The sequence below is a fragment of the Desmodus rotundus genome, chromosome 4 (assembly GCF_022682495.2).
Source record: "Desmodus rotundus isolate HL8 chromosome 4, HLdesRot8A.1, whole genome shotgun sequence".
Taxonomy (NCBI): domain Eukaryota; kingdom Metazoa; phylum Chordata; class Mammalia; order Chiroptera; family Phyllostomidae; genus Desmodus; species Desmodus rotundus.
In genome coordinates, this window is record NC_071390.1 from 157,743,154 (window position 1) to 157,768,511 (window position 25,358).

The 25,358-nt window shown below is 38.6% G+C and overlaps 2 protein-coding genes across 4 annotated transcripts in view; one reads left to right on the forward strand and one right to left on the reverse strand.

Moving 5' to 3' along the window:
- UGDH (UDP-glucose 6-dehydrogenase) overlaps window positions 1–7,885 on the forward strand; it is a 30,137-nt gene extending 22,252 nt beyond the window's left edge. Inside the window, exons 7-12 of the mRNA XM_024573656.3 lie at window positions 136–230; window positions 1,983–2,113; window positions 2,552–2,685; window positions 3,101–3,192; window positions 3,306–3,416; window positions 6,528–7,885. Coding sequence (XP_024429424.1) covers window positions 136–230; window positions 1,983–2,113; window positions 2,552–2,685; window positions 3,101–3,192; window positions 3,306–3,416; window positions 6,528–6,638 — 674 coding nt within the window. The 3' untranslated portion in view covers window positions 6,639–7,885. The remainder of the gene's footprint in view (window positions 1–135; window positions 231–1,982; window positions 2,114–2,551; window positions 2,686–3,100; window positions 3,193–3,305; window positions 3,417–6,527) is intronic.
- A 3,458-nt stretch (window positions 7,886–11,343) lies between these two features.
- On the reverse strand, window positions 11,344–25,264 carry LIAS (lipoic acid synthetase). Of its 3 annotated transcripts, XM_024573657.3 has the most exons (11): window positions 25,118–25,264; window positions 24,128–24,300; window positions 23,113–23,206; window positions 22,084–22,164; window positions 20,207–20,363; window positions 20,063–20,120; window positions 18,431–18,559; window positions 16,666–16,811; window positions 14,937–15,007; window positions 14,036–14,147; window positions 11,344–11,692 (listed from the first exon to the last, which is right to left on the reverse strand). In XM_024573657.3, exons 1-11 carry the CDS (start codon window positions 25,160–25,162, stop codon window positions 11,640–11,642), a joined length of 1,119 nt encoding a protein of 372 aa, XP_024429425.2. In that variant the 5' UTR covers window positions 25,163–25,264; the 3' UTR covers window positions 11,344–11,639. The 3 variants fall into 3 exon arrangements, with proteins under 3 accessions (XP_024429425.2, XP_053778886.1, XP_053778887.1); XM_053922911.1 differs by lacking the exon at window positions 22,084–22,164; XM_053922912.1 differs by lacking the exons at window positions 20,063–20,120; window positions 20,207–20,363; window positions 23,113–23,206.
- Window positions 25,265–25,358: the final 94 nt, after the last annotated feature.

Consider the following 25,358-nt stretch of genomic DNA (forward strand, 5'->3'; position numbering starts at 1 on the left):
TTTATAAACCCACTAATTTTCCAGTGTTCAAATTTTAGTATTAAAAATCCTAGCATAGAGCCTCTGACTTAGTGTGACCGAAATTTGTCATGATTCTTAAATGAAAATGTCATTTTCTTTTTTTTCTCTCTTTAGGATTTGGTGGGAGCTGCTTTCAAAAAGATGTTCTGAATTTGGTTTATCTCTGTGAAGCTCTGAATTTGCCTGAAGTAGCTCATTATTGGCAGCAGGTATTAATCGTCATATTCCACAACTTATGATTAACTTCACATTAAAACATGTCACCCTGTGTGAAATGTTTTTGATAGGATTTATTTATTCCAGGAACTCACCTATTATTATATTTAACTTTTTAATTTTAGATTTATTAATTGGGTTTCTGTGTTTTTGTCTTTTGCTAATCAGCTGTGATGGAAATTTCTGATAAACCAGTATTTCTTCTAATTTTATAACTAAATTTGCTGCCAGAGTAAAGCAGAAACTTACTCTGAATTATAAGTCTTTATCTTGAAAGGCATAAAATCAAAATAAAGGGAGAGCCGATATTAGAATCATTTCAAGTCGTTTGCACATGCTGATTGATATTTGTGTTGTCCCTTTGAGATTCACAGAGCTACCCTGACTGGTGTGGCTCAGTTGGTTGGAGTATTGTCCTATAGCCAAACATTTATGGGTATGATTCCCTGTCGGGGCACATGCCTAGGTTGCGGGTTCGATCCCCAGTCTGGGCACATACAGTCCCCCATCTGGGTGGTCATGTACCAACTGATGTTTCTCTCTCATGTCCATGTTTCTCTCCCTTCCTCTGTCTCCTCCTCTCTCTTTAGAAGCAATGAGGGAATGTCCTTGGGTGAGGATAAAAAAAAAAAGAGAGAGAGAGAAAGATTTAGAGAGCTAAAATTAAGAGACCTCGAATTAGAAATAGAGTTAACATTTATTGAGTACTTACTGTGTGCCAGGCTCTCTTTTAAGTACTTTGCTGAGTCCTCATTACAGTCCCCATCACTAAAATCACTTCTTGTTTATAATGAGGAACTTGAAACTTAGAAAGTTAAGTAATTTATCCAAGATACCAGCCAGTACACATACCCTTCCCAAATATTTTCCCCCCAAGTTTGTAGTTTTTCAAATTTCGGCACTGGGTGGGAGTATAAGGAAATGCACATTCTTTTAAATGGAAATGTATACTCAATGCAGCATGATGGCTTTATTTTTCCCCATTGTGGGGAAAATGCAAATAAAGGCTTGCTTTTCCAACACTTTGGGCTCATTGCCTAATTTCTCAGGGTTTAAATACAGCTCCTAGAAGCTTAGAGCCTTAAAAAAAAAAAAAAGCACTAAATCAGTCTCTTTCCTTATATTCATCTGGTCACCAATATGAAGTCTTGTTTATAAACTCCTAGGAGAGTAACAGATAGGTGATCAGAGACTTTTCCTCGTAATATTTACTTAAGTAGAGCCAAATGTTCGCGGTGTTATGGCTCATCTGGAGGCAGCTGTAACTCGGTATTCTGTTTGTCCTCTCTCCACGCTCGACTCACACTCAGCTGTGGTGAGGGGTGGGAGCAAGCATGTGAGAGTGCTCTTTGGGATTTGATTGCTTACAGCCTGCTGCCACAGGGTTTGGAGCAGCTAGCGAAGGAGAACACTGCTTCCGGTGTGCTTTATGCAGGCTGGCCCTCAAAGCGGGTTGACACTTACCTCGCTGTGTTCTCCATCTTTATACCCATCCCAGCCCGATGCATGGAAAGATAATCCAAGTGAAAATAAGGTTTTTGGTATGCCTCTAAGGAGAGGGGAGTGAGTTTTGTTGTTTTTTTTTTTTTAATCTGTAGATACTAAAGAGGTTGGTTAATCTTTGTCCCCTGTTAATTTGTCAGGCTTGGATTCACACGGCAGTGCTCCCCATTAAACTGAGCAATGTATGGCTCAAGCTGCCCCTCTTTTAACTAATCATTGCATAATTGTTCATGTAATTGCAGGTCATAGATATAAATGACTACCAGAGAAGGAGGTTTGCTTCCCGGATCATAGACGGTCTATTTAATACTGTGACGGATAAGAAGATAGCTATTCTGGGGTTTGCATTCAAAAAGGACACTGGCGATACGAGGTAAAAGTTCTTTGAAATTTTTCCACCCCCTTGAGAGTGTTAACTCTTTATCTTACCCCAGTGTTTGATTGGTGGATGAGTGCCTGAAATACCTGTATCTATGTAGTTTAAAGAATAAAAATAGCCCTAGTTGGTGTGGATCGAGTGCTGGCCTGCGACCCAAAGGGTCTCTAGTTCGATTCCCAGTCAGGGCACATGCCTGGGGTGCGGACCAGGTCCCCTGCTGGGGGGCACACATTGGTGTTTCTCTTCCTCTCTTTCTCTCTTCCTCCCCCTCTCTCTAAAAGTAAATAAATAAAATCTTTAAAAAAAAGAATGAAAATAAAGTGAACATCCATAGCCTCACAAGATACAGAATCTTACCTGTGTTAAACCTGTGGAGTATTAGAATATATGCCATTTAAAAAGCTTAGGAATACTGATTTTTTTTTTCTTCAGAGAATCTTCTAGTATATATATTAGCAAGTATTTGATGGATGAAGGTGCACATCTCCATATATATGATCCAAAAGTACCAAGGGAACAAATAGTTGTGGATCTGTCCCATCCAGGAGTTTCAGAGGATGACCAAGGTAAGGCCCTGAGTCTCATGAATCCCTTTGAGTAGGAGCCTCAGGACTCGTTTGTTCCCCAGAGCCCTTTGCCCAGTTTCCATCATTTATGTCGTGGGTAGACCCTGTGTCAACTTCATTTCTCTAGTGAAACCATTATACATTTGTTTCGTCAACTCTGATTTAAAGTGATGAGCTGTGGGTTAACTGTAACGATTTTTCCTTCATATTCCAAAGAGCCTTAGAGGTTCCCAGGAGATGCTTCTGGGCATTGTGGGGGTTCCCATGCTCCACAGCATTGCCTTCACTCACACTTCCACCAGGCCCTTCCCTTCTTTCAGACCCTCAGCTCCTCCGGCAACCCTGGTGTTAAAATTAGTGTACAATTTCCAACAACTCCTTTCCTATTGCCATTTTTTTGTTGCTGTTGTTACAGTGTCCCGACTTGTGACCATTTCTAAGGATCCATATGAAGCATGTGATGGTGCCCATGCTGTGGTTATTTGCACCGAGTGGGACATGTTTAAGGTGAGGTGACAGAAGTGGTGTTAAGGAAAGTTTTAGAGGCGTTCTGTGTAAGTCGGGGCTGAGTGTGTGCTCGTGTGTGTATCCTAATTGTTCCTTTGGTTCTGGCTTCCAAGGAGTTAGATTATGAACGTATTCACAAGAAAATGCTGAAGCCAGCCTTCATCTTTGATGGACGGCGTGTCCTGGATGGACTCCACAATGAATTACAAACCATTGGCTTCCAGGTAAGCACAACCGGGGACTGGTTTTGTTTGTTCGGTTCTGTGCTTTTTAATGGTGTTGCGTTGTAGAATGTGAACATTTTCTCATTTAGCAGTAACACGACTCTGGGGCAAAATGACTGTGGGTCAGCTCTCTGCGAAGTCTCTGGGGTTTTTGTAACTATTCCACTCTGTCCTTCAATTTATGAGCATTCGGTCTTGGTCTCCCTTACATAGTATGTAGGAAGTCATTAGTGCCTATTTTATAGGGACAAAATATGTCCCGCCTGACCTCGTATCATAAAGGTTAAGAAAATACACAAAGAAGTTCTCCCTGGAACCTCCGAGGCTGCTCTACTGAATTGTACACCACACTGACCCTCTTAGAGGCCAGGTCTTCTATCCCTGTGCAACAATGTCTTGAAAACTGCAAAATGCGGTATGGTTGTTACATGTTGGTATAGGACCCTATGCCTTCTGAATTCTAAAACTGTCCCAGGTCAGTGAGAGGTCCGAAGGAGCTTCAGTGGTACTGGCCTAGAATTTGTCCATCAATTATGGAATGCTTAGAGAACTGACAGAAATTGTACCTCTGCCCAGAATCATACACTTGTATGTTACATCTGTTTTAGTTCTACCAGGGGTCCCAAAAGTATTAACAAGGAGGAATTACTTTCTGTTTCCTCACAGCAGTGTGTATGGGGTAGGAGGCTCAGGCGGAGGTCAGGGAGGGTAAAGAAATGTGCCGGGCCCTGACTGGTGTGGCTCAGTGTATTGAGCGCCGGCTTGTGAACCAATGGGTTGCCGGTTCAATTCCTAGTCAGGGCACATGCCTGGGTTGCAGGCCAGGTCCCCAGTGGAGGGCATGTGAGAGGTGACCACACATGGATGTTTCTCTCCTGCTCTTTCTCCCTCCCTTCCCCTCTCTCTAAAAAAGAAATGAATAAAATCTTTAAAAAAAAGAAATGTGCCAGGAAATTGCTGTCAGTGTAGTCCCCTAGCATAGCACAAGGGGACGTGTTCAGGGCGGGCTGTGTATCTTACTCAGCACCAGCTGTCTTGGAGGCACTGATAAGGCCTCATCTTCTGTTCAAAATATCTGATCTGTTTCTCTTAACCTGTCAACAAATTGTTGAAGATCTTATTTAGAATTCAGTGTTCATTTGTCATTCATGAAAGATTCACTTGCAGCAAGAATCCACTGGCATCCTTGTCTGTTAACACTTCATCAAGGACCTTGGGGATTCTTCTGTCCCACTCCTTGCTGAGTGACAACATGACTTTCCAGTCATGACTTAACTCAGCAATGTTAATTTTTAAAGATTATTTGCAAGGCATAGACAAATTTTCTCTCATTCCTGTTTTACTCATGTAAGGAAGAAGATATGTAGAGATATATATTTCAAATGAGCTTTGGTTTTTGTAAGTTAACTTTCCCTAGAAAGGATTAAAAAAATAATTAGGAATGGAAACACTAAATAAGGTAATTTTATAAGTCACTAAATAAGACAATTCATTAATACAAAGCAGAAATCCTTCCTTTGTGTTATGAGTCGGAATTAAATATTTTAAAGTCAAAAGACATTTATGAAAATTTGTGTAGTACATTTATCTCTACAGTAGAGGGGAGATGGACTTATGACTAGTGAAGAAGCAGTGTCTTTAAAGTTAAGATTGATGATTTTGGATATGTGGAAAGAGTTTAAAATGTAATGTGCACAATAAAATTAGACTATTCTTCGACGGACGACTTGTGCGCCCAACACTGTGCTGAGCACTTTGTCTAATATGGTCCTTACCACGAGCTTTGAGGCAGCTGGCAGCAATGCCGTTTATAGACAAGGAAGAGAGACCTAGAGAGTTCAGGTAACAGCAATTACCTGTTAGGATTCCAACTGGCGCCTTTCAAGTCTAAAGCCTGAGCTCCTAAAATCTGTGCTATGAGAACTTATGCAACTTTGTTAGACTAAGGGAAATGGATGTGAAAACAGAGTATGAGAGAGAATGTGAATTAACTGGAATCTATTGTCTTAATGGCTTTCACATATGCTACTAAAACAGCGGCATAGAATTCTCTCCTCCCTTTGAGGGCCAGGTCCGCTGATGGGACTCCCAGCAGTGAGAGTGTCTAGATATGCTATGAAAAGTAGAATGGACTTCCCGCCAAAATGGAGGCATAGGGAGACACACTTTGCCTCCTTGCACAACCAAAAGAAGGACAACAACAAATTAAAAAACAAAAAATAACCAGACCTGCCAGAAAGTCGAACTGTATGGGAGTCCGACAACCAAGGAGTTAAAGAAGAAACATTCATCCAGACCTGTAGCAGGGGTGAAGATGGGCAGCTGGGCAGAGAGGACCTGTGGCAAGGTGGTGGCTAGCGGAGCAGGCGGTCCCACATTTGTGTGCGGATAAACCGGGAGAAACAACTGGGGAGCGAGACAGACCTCACAACCCAGGGCTCCAGCGCAGGGAAATAAAGCCTCAGATCTCTGACTGGAAACACCTGTGGGGGTTGCAGGAGCAGTGGGAGAAACTCCCAGCCTCACAGGAGAGTTGGTTGGAGAGACCCCTAGGAATAGGAACAGATTCACAGAAATGGAGGTCACATGGAGGGTTATTGTTGGGGAGGAGAAGGGGAGAGAATGGGGGAAAAGGTACAGGGAATAAGTAGGTACAGGGAATAAAAAGGTACATAAATGGTAGGTACAAAATAGACAGAGGGAGATTAAGAATAGGATGGGAAGTGAACATAAGCCAAAGAACATATGTATGACCCATGGACATGAACTAAGCGGGGGGAATACAGGTGGGAGGGGGGTACAGGGCAGAGGGCAATAAAGGGGAGAAAAAAAAGGGACAACTGTAATAGCATAATCACTAAAACATATCTTAAAAATTACAGTAAAGATTAAATAAATTATTGCAATAACTCCCTTTAAAAAAATGTAGAATGTACATGGATTCTAGAAACATTAAAAATAGGGAAGGAAACAAAGATCTTTCATAGCAGCTCAGACAACTTGGAAAACATTTTCTGCTTTCCCACTTAATTACACTTCATTATAGAGATTTTACATTTACGTATTATCTTTGTTAATAGTTTGCTTTCTAAAATCTTTTTTTTTTTCTAGATTGAAACAATTGGCAAAAAGGTGTCTTCAAAGAGAATTCCATATGCTCCTTCTAGTGAAATTCCAAAGTTTAGTCTCCAGGATCCACCTAACAAGAAACTCAAAGTATAAACATGTCATTTTTATTTGTAATTTTTTTGGTACTTCAGAATAGCAAATATCTATTTGCTATTTAATGGTAAATGAACCAAGTTTTTAAGGAAACAGAACTATTTTTTTAATAATCAATTTATACTAGCTCTATGGGAATCTGCATACCTAGTAGTTATGAATCTATAATATTTTTTACATATTTTTATAATATTGTTACCTCAGTGGTTGGACGAGTGGCAAGTAATCATGTTGATTTTAATGGTGTCGATTTTTGTAAAACAAAACTTCAAACACTTTTTACCTTAGAAAATACGTATCGATAGGCTGCACTTTAATATCACATTGTAAAAAGAAAGGCACTTTTCAGTTTTTCTGATTGTCGGTTCGATTACTTGTTATTGAATATATATTTTAAATCATAAAATTGCTTGCTAAATACTGGGCAAACCCTGTTCACCTTTCCGAAAGTGTCCTGGAGATTGAGAGGTTCCTGGCTTAACTGGGTGAGGTGTCTTCCAGCGGATTTCTTGTCTCTATGAATTTAGGAGCGGGATGCAATGGACAGAATGGGGCCTTTGTGCTTTTTCTTTTTCTTTTTAATGCTTCTAATATTTTTCCTATGCTTCCATGTAAGAAGTACCCTTTTGTTTTAATAAACTGTGTTGTTGATTTTTTTAGCCTAAAAAGGTCATCACTAATTCATTTCCAATTAATTCAAATAAGATTAAAGGCAATTTTTTCTTTTAAACATGAAAGAACATCAGCACTAGGGTCCATTTCATTTCACTTCTCAAGAGTTTTTCCTCATTGATCATTATTTTTTTAGTCCAAGAGCCAAATATTTGTTACCTTGAACTTGCATTTTTATTTTCATTATTTGTTGCTAGTTTCCCTCTTTTTCTTTAAATAAGAAAACCAATATAATCTCATGTGTAAACTTAAAAACATAGGTTTTACAAATCATGTATATTATAATTTTAAAATAAGAATTTTTGTATTTGCGTCTTTTTTCTTATGTCTCTTTTTGACTTACATTTGATTGTTTTCTGTTTTATTATTACTGAAATATATCAGAAATCCATTTGATGCTTATGCTCTGCTAAGAGTACAAACTGAGTTAAACGGATACAGGCCTTCTCCTTTAGGAAGTAATGCTGTTCAGTAAGAACAGAGACAAGTATAAAGATAAGGACAGAAACATCTGTGCAGATATCAAATACACAAATAAAATATCCTGCAAAAACAACTGTGTGGGTGTATTTTTGTCACAGTGCAAATAACTAATGAGTCATGACAGTCTGACATTAGATAGGAAAAAGTCACTTTTTCGAGAAAAGGACATTGCCTTATACTTTCAGATGATGCAAGAAAGGGGGGGAATTTAGCAAACAGACCGGATATCAGCAAACTTTGGCTCATGAGCCAAGTCTGGTCAGCTGCCTCTGAGCTGAGTGTTTTTTACATTTTTATATAATTACATTTTATTTATTTTTAAAGATTTTATTTTTTAGAGGAGGGGAAGGGAGGGAGAAAAAGAAGGTGAGAAACATCAATGTGTGAGAGAGACATCAATGGGTTGTGTGTAGCACGCCCCCAGCTGGGGACCTGCAACCCAGGCATGTGCCCTGACTGGGAATCGAACCAGCAATCCTTAGGTTTGCAGGCTGTCATGCAATCCACTGAGCCACACCTGCCAGGGTTATAATTACATTTTAAGTGGTTATAGTAAGTCCCCAATTTTGCCCCTTAGCCTGAAAAGCCTAAAATCTTTATTATCTGGCCCTTCAAGAAAAAATTTATAGACCCCTGAAAGAGGCAAACACCTGAGTGTTTCAACGTAAGATGAGCTCTTAACTCATAAGATTTGAAAGTGAGGATGAGCCTATTAGAATTTGCTTTACATTTCTGCTTGAAAATAGTCTTGTATTCTGCTTAATAATTTCATATTCTAGCGAGGGGATTGTAACCACAAACATGTCTTGCTAATGCTGACAGAATTGGGCACTGGTGTTTAGTTGTAGTATGCTTCAATGTCTAGGATTGATTTTTTTTTAAATGTGTAAAATACTGATTAAAAAGTAATAGAATTGGTAAGTGGAGGAAAATGGACAAAAGACAGCTCAGAGCCATGTAGACTTGATGTTTGTGGCAGGGAGGAAAAAACCCAAAGTAACTGGGGAGGTAACTTAACACAGCCATTTGAGAAGTTTGTGTGGAAAATTGCAAGAATGTGGTTAGGCCAGGTAGATCAGTTGCTTAGGCCAGGTAGATCAGTAGAACACACCAGCGTTGCGGGTTCAACCCCCAGTCAGGGCACATACGCGAATCAACCAATGAATGCATAAATAAGTGGAACAACAAATCACTGTTTCTCTCTCCCCCTTCCTAAGATCAATTTTAAAAAACTTAAAAAAGAATGCGGCTAGCCTCTTCTTCCCCTACTAAGACAATTAAAGACCTTTTTTTTTTTTTTTTTTAATTGACAGTTTCTATTTTTCTTAGTCTTTTTTTGGTGGGGGCCAATGTATATTGGTGAGATTTTTAACTGTTAACTAAAACTGAAAATCATACATGGAAATGGTTTTTAAAAATCATATAGATACAGAAGGATATATAAAAAACTAAACCCTCTCTCCCACAATGTGCCCTCCAGAAGTCACCTGTTACTCCACTTAATACTTTCAGCTTTAAATTTTGAATGCATTACCTACTAGCATGTGGTATCTTGGCTAAGTTACCTAAAAACCTAATTTTCCTCATCTGTAAAATAGAGATAATTCACCTCTAACTCAAGTACTTGTGAAAAGGATTGCATGAGATAAATGTTTACACAAAGATCTCATAGGGTGGCAGGTGATGGGCAGTCCTGTTAGACACCATAAGCTGGCCCCATTGAACCAAAGCCACATTTAGGTTCTGGAATCACTAAGAACAGTAATTAACACTGAGCATTACAGGACAGGCACTATGCTAAGCCTGTTGGGTGTATTTCTTCATCTGTTCCTCACATAATTCCTTCGAGATAAACCCTCAATGGTGGTGACATTTCTTAATGTAATAGTTAACATTAAGATGCCTTTAGCTTCAAGTAAGAGAGACTCCTATTTAAACTGGATTCATTAATAAGACATTTATTATCTCACCAAACAGGAGGTGGGTTTCTGGATTGGCTGGTTCAGTGGTTGGAAAAAGGGCAGGGACCTCTGTACCAGTTTTCTTAAAAAATACATGCATTTATCACTTTTTCTTAAAAATGCTATTTGTGGTACAGGAATGAAAAGATGAGACATCCTGAAATGGGTCCACTGCATTGGAGACCACTGATGCATTAATTTGTGCTGACAATCAAGAATTTTGCTAGAGACCTCCCGCCATGTTTGTGCATTTCAGTGTGCTCCTAATTAATGCATCATTGTTTGGGAAGGTCAGAGCTCTGCCCTGGCCTTTAAAAAATCCAAGCCTGTCCATTCTTGTACAGCTGTGCAAGGGCATACACCTCTACAGCACGTGTTCACACATGCACATCTCCAGCAAGACCCAGGCGTTTGGTCACATTCTAGTCATGGTATAATGGTCAGCTACGCAATGAGTGAATGAGTAACAAGTCCAGAAGAGACTATTTGTGATCCCACTTCGAAACAAACATTTCCTGCTATTCCTCTTTCAAGTTTTCGGATTATGTGTAACTGGAGAGTATCCTGAGATTGCAAGATGAAGTGTTTTAAAATTTGTTATAGTTTACTATTATTTAGCAGTGTCAGTCAGGATTTCCCTCACTACTGTGTGATCAAAGTAAAACAAAGGAGTAAGTAGACTGCTGAGGCCGACAAAAGACTGCAAATAACTCCCAGTTTCACATTTCTACAAAAATAGCTTTATTTTTAGCCACTATTATATAGTTGTCACCCATCTGAAACACACATTGTGCTAATAAAGTGCCATTTTAATTATTTTAAATTGGGACTTCATGAAAATTTCATTTGACAAAAGTATTCTTCTGCTAAAATGTTTCATTACCATTTGCTTCCATTGTGTAAAATTAGGAAACAACATAGTCTATTATTCCTGTGAAAGAATCGATTTTAAGGAGGTTCGTTTCAGAGATGTTTAAATTTGAAAGTGAATCAAAGTATATATGACCCCTGTGAGTTAGATTAAAATGTAACTAACTTTCAAAGTTATGCCTTATCTTTATAAAGCATCCTAGTGAACATTTAAAAATTCAAAACAGAATTGGCTCTCCACATTACATATTTTACAATGTAGCCGCCGCCTAAGCACTTCCTTTGTGAGATGGAGAAGAAGGGAGTCAGAGTCAAAGCTCCTGGTACTGGGGAAGGGACTCCTTACTCAGGTCACTCCTCGCATATCGACAACCACCTCACCAGAGTGACGTGAGGACTATGGGGACGGCACGTGTAGACGCAGCACACTACTCTTAGGTGACACTGCCCTGTCGTGGACAGCCTCGTGGTCTCGGTTTCACAGAGCTCCTCAACAAGAAATCAGGGCACAACTCTTCTGCAAGTCTAAAGTAGTCATATGACAGTCAAAAATCAGCACTCATACTCTTAAGCCTTTCTAAATCATTCCAGTGATGTCATACTGTTATGTAAAGAACACAGGCTAATTATAAATGATCTGATCACAGTCCGTCTATATCAGTCGTTTCATCACAGTATGCCATTTATCAGCAATGAAATAATGCACAGGTAACAGAGGATTAAGGTTTTCTAGAAGCTTTTTATGTATTTTTTAAATTATACTATAACAGTAAACTCTTACAAAGATGTTTTATGATTACATCATAGCAAGCAATTGTTTACTGGGACAAAAAGACATGCTAAAAGACAAATAAATAACTATCATTAAATATGCACAGCGTATTGACATTTTTCTTAAAAGAGTGGGTTCATCCAGTGAAGTACAGGCATTCGGCCCCCACCTCAGGTAGCAAATGGAATCGGTTTGAAAAAATTCCTGTGATCTTGAATAGGAATTCAGGTGTCTTGTTAAGTGTTAGAGGGCTTTTGTTTTTCTGTTAGCCACTAAATTTTTCAGGAAAAATTCACCTATTTAGGAAAAATGAAAATATATTAATATCAATTTAAAGTCAATTTCAGAATAATTATGCTTCAGTGTTTTTCTCTAAAGAAGATTTTTCTGTTTATTGGTATTTCTCTCCTCAATCTGAATGGTAATAATACCCCCCATATCATTGGCTCTTTCCCCAACAATGATTATCCATTATTCTTTAAAAAATGTTGTTTTATCATTACAGTCTCTACTATTATTCCTTCTAGTAACTCAGTATTATAAAGAGTGACCCTACAGCATCTCTGGGTCTGATTCTGCACATTTATTCCACACTATGTGCACTATCTATTCCTCATCACTGACAAAAGTATTGCTGTTGGCACAATTCATTGCAGAGAGCAATTCTGCTCCATTATGAGCCTAGATCTGGTGTTTATAAAACAGACCTCGTTGCAGCTGAGCAGACTCATCTGATGGAATTGCTAGTTTACTCCCCTCCAGGGAAGCAAGAGCTCTTCATTTATAGTGGGCTTTCTCTCCTCCCCCTCAGTTGTGCCCATGCAATCGGTTAGCTGGTTAGAGGGGACAGGGTCACTTCTCAGGTCATTACAGCTCCATTCAGTCGCTCACTGTCACAGCACAGCCCAATGCTTATTGGCAGAGCTCAGCACGGCAGGTCTGGTTTTATGAGGAGTCTGATTAACTTCTGTTTGGCATCTAGATACACGAGTAGAATTGCAAGTATCCTATCCATACACAGTCACCAAGAACTCCAAGGCTCATAACCAAGCCAAGCAATGGACAAAATAACCCATGCTACTCCTAATTCTGACAGGAGTAAAACCAATGTTTTCATGATCAGGTCCTAATCCATCATCTGAATCTAATGCTCTACTACTAGGATTTGACATTTTACTGGAAATTTTAAAAGCATTATTAAAATGTTCATAATTCACTTCCTTACAAATGTTAGAAACTTTCTTTAAAAAAAAACCCCACAAAATAAAAACTCCTTTCAAATGATAGTGCTCTACTTCAAGGACTCTGGGAAACTGGTGTTTTTTCTATTCTTTATACTTAGTTTTACCTTCCCAGCAGCACTGAGAATAAACCACTTATAATTACTGGTTTCCAAAGTCCCCACATCTTGTCAGTCAGTCAATGTTGAATCAAACTCTCAGGTTTTGAAACTAGGATAAGCTTTTGTTACTTCATCAAGTTTCTTTATAGGAACACACTAAATATTACTAATACTTGACCATTAATTTTTATAAATAAAATCTATGCTAATTTAAGCATATCTGTGATTTAGACCCTAATATATAACAGTCATTTAAAAGATCATTATAGTAATAACACAGTTTAGACATGTCCAAAAAATAACTAGCTGGTTTATTCTTCCAAAAATTATAATTAAGTCTAAATGACAGGGAAAACACTGTAAAGGTTTTTTGGATTAAATTCAATTTTCAGTTATTTTCTCAGATCTTTTGACGGCCACTATTAAATGATTTTCAATCCCTTGGAAAGGCTTTTATTTTCATTAGCTCAAACTACTGATTAAAATAAGAGAAATTATAGAGATGAAAATTACATTGAAGCTAGTAAAAACACTAAAGATTTCTATATGGAAAATAATCTTATATATTTTTTTGTTACTTCTTGAAGGAAAAACTCAGATATTAATGTTGCAAGCAGCAATGCTGTCAAATAGATATTTAATCCTTTTCAGGGTTTGAATTGATTTAAAATTCAGAGTTTGGAGATGAAGCTGCATCACTGTTAAATGATGATACCTTTTCCAGAAAACTATGTTTTTTTTAAAAAAAAAAAACGTCTAATTCCCTTTTCTCTCTTTCTTGTTTTAAAGATTTTATTTATTTACTTTTAGAGAGAAGGGAAGGGAGGGAGAAAGAGGGGGAAACATCAATGTGTGGTTGCCACTCATGTGCCCCCTACTGGGGGCCTGGCCTGCAACCCAGGCATGTGCCCTGACTGGGAATCAACTGGGCGACCTTTTGGTTCACAGGCCGGTGCTCAATCAACTGAGCCACACCAGCCAGGGCCTGAAAACTATGTTATATGCTTGACTGATCTTGGTCATTTCTGAATAACCTACTATTAAGATCCACATAAAGATTTACTTCTGCTTTCACCACAGTAGCTGGGCTATTAAAGTAGGGAACGATTCTCCATTTAAGGAACAAACTAGATTTGAGCAATTTCCCCCTCAATGTGACCCTTATGGAGCAAACCTCCTAGGGATGTCCCCAACGCCCTTCCCCTTTCTTCTTTTTCACACAAGAGATCCACAACTATTATAGTTTTAATGTGGAAAGTTATGGTCTACCAAAACCACCCCCTGCAGTCTAACTCACCTGCTTTATATGAAGAACGCACCAGAGGGCCACTTGCAGTATAATGAAATCCAAGCTCATTTCCTACTTTTTCCCAGTATTTGAACTTTTCAGGAGTAATGTATTCTTCAACCTATATTTAAAGAATTAATTCTGACTCCAGAATTCCCATAAATTATGTTGATTCTATAGAAAAATGATACCCATGCAATTAGAGTAGTTTTAACTTCCTAATGTACCCAGGCGCGCCCAGGTTTCTTCTTCTTCCTCTTCACTGACTACCTGTCTACTGGTTACCTGCTGGCCACTCACTCTATCAGAACATAATTACAGGAATTAGAAAAGGGGGGGGCATACCAATTTTGTATTATATTAGCTATTCCAAAGGCCAGAGAAAAAGAGATTATTGATAGAAGTTTTATATTATCTATGTCACACCTTTATTGACTAACAAGTATAATGAAGAATTAGATACTCCTTTAACATTCCTGAAGACTAGACTGTGTCTTACTCATCTTGTATCTTCTGCTCAGCATTGTGTCTGGCACACGGTCACTACTCAAGAAAGTTTCTTGAATGAATGAATAAATGTCCAATATAAAAATAGGAAGACTGACTTCTTTCTTACTTCATCCTGGCTCTCATATAACTCTAAAACAAATCACACGATTACCAATAGGGAATGAATATAATTTCCCAAATTTTAAATATTTTTTGTTGGTTCATTTAAGTCATGTAACTCTGGGGACAGCAAATAAATTCCAGTGTAGCTGCTTTATGCAGATAATAACATGGAACCTGGGCTTGAAAATATACATGGAAGACATTACTAAAAAGCCAGCAGCTTTTTAATTTTACCTGTGGACAATAAAGGTTTAACTCAAACTATCGACAGACATTCAGTAATTCACAGCAGCTGTACCTTAAGGTGGCGCTTTGTTGGCTGCATATACTGCCCTAGAGTCAAACAGTCCACCTCGGCCTCACGAAGAGCTAGAGAAAAGAGCACACATTAGCAGATGTTTTTATGATGCTAAAATTGTAGATTTTAGCATTATTTTCCAGAACATAATTTTATTTCGGAACAGTGTGAACATTTTATCTCGGCCTATAATCCAAATGTAGAAAGTAAGACTATACTCATCCACTCAAAGGCGTTTATGTCTGGGAAATACGGTAAGGACTGAAAACACAGGAATGATTAAGACCGCCATCGGGGCCTGATACAGGGATGAACGACTCCAATACTATGCAATACATGCGAGAAGAGGGGTGGAAAGCGTCTAGAGCAGGAGTCTGTTAGGCAGAAAAGAGAGAGAGAGCAACACATCGAAGGCCTGAAAACACCCATATTATAGACCACACGTGTTGTATTGGGCTTCTGCTAAATGTATGTTATGCTTGGGGGGGCTACGATTTGATCTGACATCAACATCTTTCTAGTAAAACTGCATTGTGGTAAAGTGAACCTCTTAATTACTGTTTGAACTTACTACTCTTTGTAAAAAATAAACAGCTGTGAGGCAACCACGAACTTTCAGGTAAAATAAAAGCTTTTACATTTAAAGTTTCAAAAACACCCAAGAATCACAAAGCAAATGGGCTTATGGAACTATGATGAGCGAAGTCCAACACATAACGTCATGTGACAGCGTTACCAGTAAGCTCCTCCTCAAAGGCCAAAACCATCCTGTTCATCTTTGAACTGCCAGTGCCGGCCAGAGCTCCTGATACCTGGGCAGCTCTCAAAACTTGTCCAACAACTGAACAAGTGGACAGAATCATGTTTTTACTTGATAAAGGGGTAGGAAGGAAAATGGGATACAAATTTCGTATCCTGGCTCCCTGTGTATCATTCCACAAAGTTCTAAGAAAATATACTTCCTTTCCTTTTTATGTTACTGTTTATAACCATATACTGTACTTTGTTCTTATTGGCACTGTGGAAAAGGGACCACATGTGAAACCTGACAAGCTCGGGGGAGGCCTGCGTGGCAGCCTTAAAAGTAACCACATAGGGTGGTCTGAAATTAAAACTTTGTAACTAAGAGTAGCTCGTGGAGGGTAGTCACATCCTAGGCCAGTATTATACCCTAACAAAGGTAAATCTTTACCTTAACTAAGCCTGCCTGTTGTCTTTTTGCATCTATATCTTTGGAATGCTAAATTTCCTTCTGAAAGCATAAACACTGCACCAGGAGGAGCCACAAACACCTCCCCCCCATTCTTATCATTACCATGTTAATTGACTATTAACTATCCTGTACCCGCCTGTGTAAAAGTGTCCATCATTTAACTTTTTATCCAATCCCAGAGGTTTCCTCCGCTTTGCTTTCTCCAACCTAGCCTCCCTAATCTATCACCTTTGGATTTCCTGTAACTCCCTAATGGCCCCTTTTGACTGTAATGTATAAAATAAGGTGCTCAACCGCAATTCTCTGGAGCATTTCTCAATCCATTTAGATTTTGCTTCCTAGCAGTTGTCGTCAGTTTGGCCCACATAAATTCACAAAAATTCCCTACAGGTTTGAATGTTTCTTATGTTGACAGCACTTTCACTGAGGCTGTGCAGGAAGGACAATAGGGCCTTTGAAGTGGGTTCCTGCTATCGCTCAAATTAAACAGGGGTTCTCACTTTTCAACTACTTTACCTTTCATTGTTGCATATACTTGTTCATCAGTCTCGCCTAAACCCAACATTATAGATGTTTTAGAAATCACATCAGGCCGCACCTCCTTGGTGTACTTCAGTACGCGTAGAGACTGGTCGAAATTGGCCCTGGGATCACGAACTTTCCTTGAAAACAGCAGGGCTGTCGTCAGCAAGAATGACCACGAGCTCAGCTAAGCACGTAACTATGCCAGCAACATGAAAGACCAGAAAAGTATACTCTGGACATTCTACCACATCACATGGTTCAGTGTAGACTGTGCACAAATGTCTAATTGTTACTGTAGGATAGAAATAAAAGGTTCACTGGGCCCCCTAGCTGTTGACTTGGAAGGCTTTTTAAACCTGGGGCAGAAAAAAAGAAAAAACTAATTCAATCTATGAAGTATTCATTGAGAAAGCAGAATTCTGAAGCTGAGAATGAGTGATTGTAAGGCGTATTCAAGAAAAGGAGGGAAAAAGAGTGGAAGAAAATCTCGGTACTGAACAAAGAAAAAACTGTTTAACCTAAACCCACATTTCAGGTCTGAAACTTTTATGATCATTTTTCTAAAGACTCAGCTGCCCCCTCCTGGCGAGAACACAACATTGACATCTCTTAGGTAAAAAGAAAGGCATGATTCTGGAATTTTCACTGGAAAGGATAATGTTTCTTAAGTGAAAGCAGGGAAATCAGCACCCACTGGTGGTGGTATCCTGAGATATGTGACCGGGTTGGATCAGGCCACGTGCCAGACTTCAACAGGGGCCAAACCACCACGGCTTAAATGGGGCCAAGGCCCAAAGGATATGGAGTTGTGGCATTAAGTGAGCATTCATTTGAATACAAATGCACCTTTACTTTGTATAACTGATTTGTTATGTTTGTTGTGGTGGCTGTTATTTTTAATCAGAGACCAGTTCACAGAGAAGAGAGGGAACCAATTTAGGAGTTTAAAAATAACTACAAGACTGATAATACAGAGAATCATTACTTTCTGAAAGTATTTCTCCATTAAATTTGTTATGCTCCCTAATATTTATGACTTCATGGAAATGATAATCTTTTATCATATCTCTTTCAAGTTCTATAACACAGCATAATATCGAGAAGCAAACAAAAACCACTGTCAAATACTTTACTCAAGTTAATAAAAGTGAATGTATTAATCTTGCCTAAAGGCTAAAAGAATTTTTATTTTTTTGAAATATGAACATAGTCATTAATGTGGAGTTACAATCTATAATTATTCCTAAATACTAATATTTTTAGGAAAAGTAAGGAAGCATAGTTAGTGTCTTTCTAAAAGAGATTTAAAATACATCTGAATGATACTAGTTTTTCTTCCACATCATTTATTGCATATCTTAAAGCCGAATGCATTTTAAAGGTTTTTTTTTTTAAGAATTACAATCAAAGTAATTATTCTTGTGTAATTTTTTTTGGAAAACTGTCCTTTGAAAAAATAACTCATTGGCACTTGTAATATACTATTAAATCAAGAAACAAAGATGCTCATTATGTGTGTATAATAAAACACACATGTATAAATACCTAAGTATATATACACTGAGATGTTAGAAATTAATATTGGGCAGAAATATTATGGGTAATGATCACATTCTTTTTGTTGGCAACACTTTCTGATTTTTCTGTAATAGGTACACATACATTTTTTTAAGTTCACTTTATAAAAGTAAATTACAAAGTTCTCCTTTGAAAAACGTGAAAAAACGCCCCAACATTACTTTACATGTGTAGTCACCTCTGTAATTCTGGGACTGTTTCTACGTTATGTGCATATACATCTAATCCTGACAGAGTGACTTTTTCTACTGCTTTTAGATCTCCTCGGAAGTCCGGGGTGAGACATTCCACAAGGATTTCTGGATTCCTAAGGGGAGAAAAGGTAAGTATCAAATTGAGGAAAAGAATGGACATAACCACTGCTTAGCACAGAAATCATTCTACTCCTTCCGTATCAGTTTCAATACAGTAATCTCTACTTAGAGCTCCGCCAAGAAAACCATGGACACAGAAGTTTGAACTGTTTTGAAACTGTTTTGAACTGTTTACATTTGAACTGTTACATGAAAAAAGGCAAATCCAGAGCATCAAATAATGTTTACATAGTGATTAAAACATAGCTACATGCAAATAATAATAAATTTTGAGATTATGTAGATTTTTAAATTTTACTGAGGTCTTAGAAATATTTTTTATGAATTAAAATATAAATATCAAAATATTAAGTATAAAATATTTTTTACTTTTTAGAAAGTAAATTGGGGCATTTCTGTGTGAATGTAAACATTATTTGATTACTTTAATTTTGATTTCTTTAAAAATTCATCAAACAGGGACCTCCTTCCTTCCTCTAGGCAAATATTTCACAAGTGCTATGGGTTTTAAAAACTGTTCTGAGTTGCTGAGTCAAAAGCTTTGCTTAAATGAAATACAAGCTAAGTATTAACCTTCCTACTTACATCGGCTCTAACTATGCATTCAGGCAGTAAAATATGAACTAGCTCATGGAGTTGCTTTCTGTGACAGCAGTAGAAATGACTGAGACAGCGGACAAATTTTACACAAAACCAACTGCAAAGTTTCTGCAGTGTTTCCTGAGAGAACAGTTACACCTACACATCTACATATCTGTACCTATCCTCTCATGGGCATGAAAGATGTTGAAAGAATACATGCTGTAACAAACTTACTGTTCACTAACTGCAAGTTGAGATCCATTAGTGGTTTGTTAAATCAATTCAGTAGGGTGCAAACCAAAAAATTTTTTAATGAACTATAAAAAAATTAAATAGAAAATATTGCAGGAATCATTGAAAAAACATTTACTAAGCGAGTAGGTGCTAGACTAGCACTGAGCTATAGGAATTAAGCATAACTCCTTTTTAAAAAGCTTTTTAAATAGATGAGATTAAAATGATAAAAAATGTGAATTATGGGTAAAATTCCAAGGTCATACGAATATAGATAAAGTCTTATGTATTTTTACAATGTGGGAGCTTATCTCATCCTTATTCCTTCTAGATGATGATTTATTCAAAATCAGTGCTAGGAAGCTGAAGTTTTATACTTCTTTGAAAATGACTCAAAGTTTAGACTAGCACTCAAACATGACACAGGGATTCTACAGACCAAAGGTCCATGGACAAGTCTGTACCCTGAATCTCTAAAATATCTGCAGATATGTACCTGTATGTTTATATATGCTTTTTCTGGAGAAAAGGACACATAATTTCCAGCAGATTATCAGAGTGGTTCATAACACCACACGAAAGGTTAATAACCACTGCTTTGAGGACCTTAAAGAAACTGAATTTACATGAATCAAAAAAAGTCCTTAAATTACACACAAGCAAAGGCCGAAACCATGTACCTTTCCTTTAAGTATGATACAGTCTTTGCAAAGTGCTCAGCTCCTCCATCAGGCAAATCTAGAAACAAGAGAGCCCACTGCTCAAAATGACGTCACAACTCAGTGAGAGCCAATTTCTGGAAGAGGTAATGATGACACACTAACCATCTCGATCCACAGATGTCAGGACAACGTAATCCAGACCCCACTCTGCAATTGCCTTTGCAGTATTGTAGGGCTCATTGGCATCCAGGGGCGGTGGCTTTCTTGCAGTCTTAACAGAACAAAATCTGCAACCTCTTGTGCATGTGTCACCCATCAACTAGAATAGAAATGTTACTATTTAAATTAAGTAGGCAGATGACCTTCAAGAATATTATATTGTGAGAATAAAGTTATAAAGAATGAATACAATTTGATTCTGTTTATCAGAAATGTGAAACATTCAAAGCTAGGCAATACAGTTAAGGAATTCAAATGTAATGGAATTCAAATGTGGTAAAACTAGAAAGAAAAGGAAATGATAAACTCAGAGTTAAGAATGGCATTAAGGGAAAAAGGGGATGAGATCAGCGAGGGATGCTCAGATGGGCTCAAAGATAATGCTAATGTCCACTCTCAAACTGGAGGTATCAGGGTGTCTGCTGTACTGGTATTCTTACACATAAGTTATAAAGATTCTTTTGTATCTATTTAATATTAATAAAATGATTATAAAATAAAATATTTAATGTTATCAATGTACAGATCTCTCTAGGAATTAAACAGTAGGCACAGCTCTTTCTTGTTAAGTAGATGAAACGGAAAACACATGAAAAGTCAATAATCTGCTTTTTGCAGGTATCACTCTTTCTCCAAAACACTGCTTCCGCTGCCGCAGGTCACTACCATGTTCTGCTCCTGTAAGCACAGCCACTGCAGATGTTCTGGGGCCACCAGAGTTTCAGAGCACCACAGTAGGGGCTGGAGTTGGGGGAGAAAGCTCCTCTCCCCCTTTATGTTTGACACTCTCGGAGGGGACTCACAGCATAAGGCCTAGGACCAGTCTCAGAGTTTACTGAAACAATGAATTCTCTCCAGAACCCAGTTACCAGTCAACAGTGGGAAAGGGGACCAGGTAAGGGGTGAAACCAGAGATGGCCATCATGGAGTATTCACAACTACTCCTTCCTAGAAGAACTGAGGTTGTGTAACTTGGATCAGCTCCCTGGTTGGCTCTGCGTTCCCAGGAGGAGCTCTCTCATAAGAACCCTCAGCACCTCACGTGAACAGCCTCCTGCTGGTACCACTCAACTGTGTGTCAGATATCCTCAGACACAGAACTTTCAGCTGCTCATAATCTAGGTTTAAGCCTAATACCTCAATATTCATCTCCCTCTGGATAAATGTGGTGGACTGCACTGTTAATCCTAATTCTTACACCACCAAATCAAGGTTATACATGTCACCATGTGCTATGTAACTTGCAGCCTCCCCTCCCCACTAGATGAGAAGCTCATGTCTCTATCCCAACTGATGTTTGGCTTGGCCATGTGACTTATTTTGGCCAACAGAATATAGCAGACACGACCAAGCAGAAGCCCCAAATGTGCATAGATGGTTGGGTTGTCCTCTTGCACTCCTTCCACTCTCCACAATAAGGATATGCCTTGAAGAGTTGCTGCTCTAAGGAGAATAAAGCTCTGTAGAGCAGACCTGAATGCATCCTACTTCTTGGAGTCCAGCTTAGCTCAGTCAAGATCAGCTGAACCCCAGCCCAAAATTAAGTGACCATAAGTAGCTTTTCCAAAAATTAATAGGAGATATAGCTCAAGACAGCACATGATTAACCGTCAGACGGATGAAAGACTCAATAACAAATTTATTCAGAGAAGAGTGAGATCATAACAGGCTGGACTGTCAGGTTTTTTTCCTACATATTTTGCATAAATTCCTATGTAATGAAAAATCAGAGGTGTTTAATGCACATCTTTAGGAGAAAGACATAAAACATTTCCTTTCAGTTTCTAGACTAAGGCCGTCACACTTGAGACTGGCCTTACCATGATCGTAGCGGTGGCGGTGGCATACTCTCCCCCTCCCCAACACTCGCCGATATTGGGACATCGCGCCTCCTCACACACCTGTGAGGAAAAGGGAACCGAATATAACCCTGCTGAAAACACTTACCAAGTGAACAAATGACCAGGCATTGTACACAGATTTTTACAGCACATTTATGAAGAAATTCACTATTCAAAAATGCTGTTAAGCTGCCCAACTGTATATTATGATCCCATCTTTAAGTTAGAAACAGTATGACTGTATATATTTACACGTGCAAAGAGAAAGGTGTGAAAAGATATATATTGAACAGTTAAAGTGGTGGAGTTAGCATTTGAGATTACATATATGACATTTCACATTTGATATTATACTATTTCCAACAAGCATGTTTTTTTTTTTAATCCTCACTGGATGACTTATTTTATTGGTTTTGAGAGAGAGAGAGAGATGGATATTAATCAGTTGCCTCCCATACGTGCCCCAACCAGGGATGGAGCCCGCAACTTTTTGGTACACAGGATGACACTCCAACTAACTGGGCCAACTGGACAGAGTTTTTGTTTTTTTAAAGACAGAGAGTGACACAGAGAGAGAAACATTGATTTACTGTTCCACTTATTTATGCATTCATTGGTTGCCTCTTGTATGTGCTCTGACCAGGGATCGAACCTGCAGACTTGGTGTATGGCGACAACACTCTAACCAACTGAGCTAGCTACCTGGCCAGGGAAGCATGTTCCTAACTTGTAATATACAACAAACAAATGCTCATTTCCTAAGCCGCAGGAGAAAACTTTTTTTTTTCACTGTTAAATGAGAAGCTAAGAAATTCAATTACTTTTTTTTCTTTTGCAGGGAAAATGATTTTTAAATATATTTTCATTACTGATAGTAATGCATCCTAAACATCTTTATTCACTTTCCGTGCTGTTATTGGTATGTATTTTATTAATTTTTAAGTTACACATATGTAGAAAATTTATGGCTTTTGAAGAAGAGAAATATTTAACACCTTGACAACTTACTGTATGGAGATTTAAATTCCGCAAAGTATTTTTCAGTCTATTGTAATTTTTCCCCATGGGAATCTTTGTCTTTAGCCATGGAGGTAGTCTTAACCTGGGGGAAATCAAAACTATTCATTAGCAAACATATTCCCAATAATTGCACATCTTTGAAGTTACTTTGACCTACTATAGTTTCTAGTTAAGTTGTTTTTTTGTCCCCCACAATCCTGGATTAACTCATGATTTTTGCCACAGGAGAAAGAACAGAGATTCAAATCCAGGCTTGCTCAAACTTTAGAAAACACCGCTGTTTGTCCCTAACAGGGCACTATGTTCATGTCTATCTTCTGCAAAGGCACAGAGTAATCAGCACCGTCCTAAGAAGAAAAGAATGCGGAAGTTCTGAATGTCTCATTCACCAAAGAAAAACATCGACCCAAAATTCTATTTTTTGTTCAGAATAAGGAGAGGCTCCACAAAAAAGATTCTGCTCTACTTTCTATTCTAGATTTTTTAACGATTAATAAATAGGGAAAAAATCTAAAATCTGAGACTTTGTATACTCAGGCTCCCCTGGACTTCCACCTACTTGTGATCTAAAAGTTGTTGGGTAAAGTATCCAGCAAAACAATGTGTCCTCTGCATGAAATTCCCTCACCATTCTTTTAAATGAAGGCAAAGTGTCCATAGGTCACATGTACACAGACTTCGAGAAGTAACAAGTTAGATCATAAACACCCACTTACAATGTAAGAAATTTCACTTTCTCAATAAATTGGATGCTGGACAGAAAAATAGGAGATGGCGGGGCAGGACGGGCAAGTCCTAGGAAGGTTGAAGGAAAACTGTCAACGGGCACAGAGAAAAGGATTCCACCTATTTCAGCTACTTACCTATGTCTGCTATTACTTCTAATGATTTTAAGCTAAATTCAACAAGTCTTATTAAAAATATACTCTAGGGCTTGGTTATATCTGAAAATAATGCACGATGAAGGAATGGGACGTTAAAATTATCTCAAATTTTCAATTACCTTTCTCCTTTCTGGCGTTTTAAATTTCCTTTATATTCATCCCAGGTGCTCTTGTCTGCAAGATCACCAGATACAAAATCTTGAAGGTCTGGTCCATTCTGTAAAAATTCCTTGTTTTTATCTGGCAAGGAACTAACTGCTCTGACTGGACTGCATAAATATTTTCCAAATACCTAAAGAAAGAATTCATTTTGACATTTACTTAGTAAGGTTTAAAATAATTTTAACCTATTTAATACCCCCTACCCCCATTTCCCCTGTGGATACCAAAATCCAATGATACTCAAGTCCCCTATATAAAATGGCCTGGATCAACGCATACAATCCTACCTTCCCATTGCGACTCTCAAACAGATCGAAAACAGTACAGGCACTTTCTCTGTATAAGTGGACCTCTGCAGTTCAGATCCATGTTGTTAAAGAATCAACTGCACATTTGTTGACCTTAAGAAACCATTGGCTTCTAGATCTAAACACAGACGTGACAAGACAGCCCAAACACTATAATATTCATGAGTCAGCACAGTTAACGCAAAAGAACCTTCAACGAGGCAAAACAAGCCCCTGCTAATGGTGCTGCACAAGCGCGATCGCTACAGCACTTGCCCTTGTCTCCGCGAAAGCTTTGGGCTCAGGTGTGTGTTCTCAGCGTGCAGAGTGGTGTCTAGTACAGATCAAGAGTCCAACACAAAATAGTAAGGGACTGCTCAACCCAGTGCCCTATAATGTTCTCAAAAATACAGGCTACAAATCACTGGTAAACAGAAAGAAAAGCTCTTGGCGCTGGCCAGAGGATCTACAAACAAACCAATACCAGAGACTTTACTACACTGGGAGGTCGGAAGAATTAAGTGACACTGCATGAAAAAAGTTTAGAACAGTGCTTGGGTAGAAGTAAATACTCAGTAAATGCTGGCTTTATCACTGGGCGCACTCAACAGCTGGGAATCCCTCACCCCACGCCCGCACCCTGCAAACCCCACCACTCACCCGGGGCCTCACGGTGCGGACGACGATCCCGCAGCGTAGAGACATTTCCCTCGTCTGTTTTCTAGGAGCGTCAAGGGATCTAATTCCTAGGAATAGACAGGTCGACTAACTGTCTCGCAATTTATGACGGATACCTGAGCCACCTTTGACCCGGTAGAACTTTAAGCTGCTTCGCGATTGGTTGCTTTAGTCTAGTGGAGTCGCGTGCTCATGACGCTATACGCAAGGCCCTTACGGCTAC

What these genes read in the sequence shown, in the direction of transcription:
- LIAS (XM_024573657.3), bottom strand. Translation starts at nt 25,162, where the DNA reads ATGTCTCTACGCTGCGGGATCGTCGTCCGCACCGTGAGGCCCCGG. An exon ending in TCCGCACCGTGAGGCCCCGG is followed by an intron (nt 24,301 to 25,117) that starts GTGAGTGGTGGG and finishes TTCTTTCTTTAG; the next exon opens with GTATTTGGAAAATATTTATG. An exon ending in ACAGTCCCAGAATTACAGAG is followed by an intron (nt 16,812 to 18,430) that starts GTGACTACACAT and finishes GCTGTTTTCAAG; the next exon opens with GAAAGTTCGTGATCCCAGGG.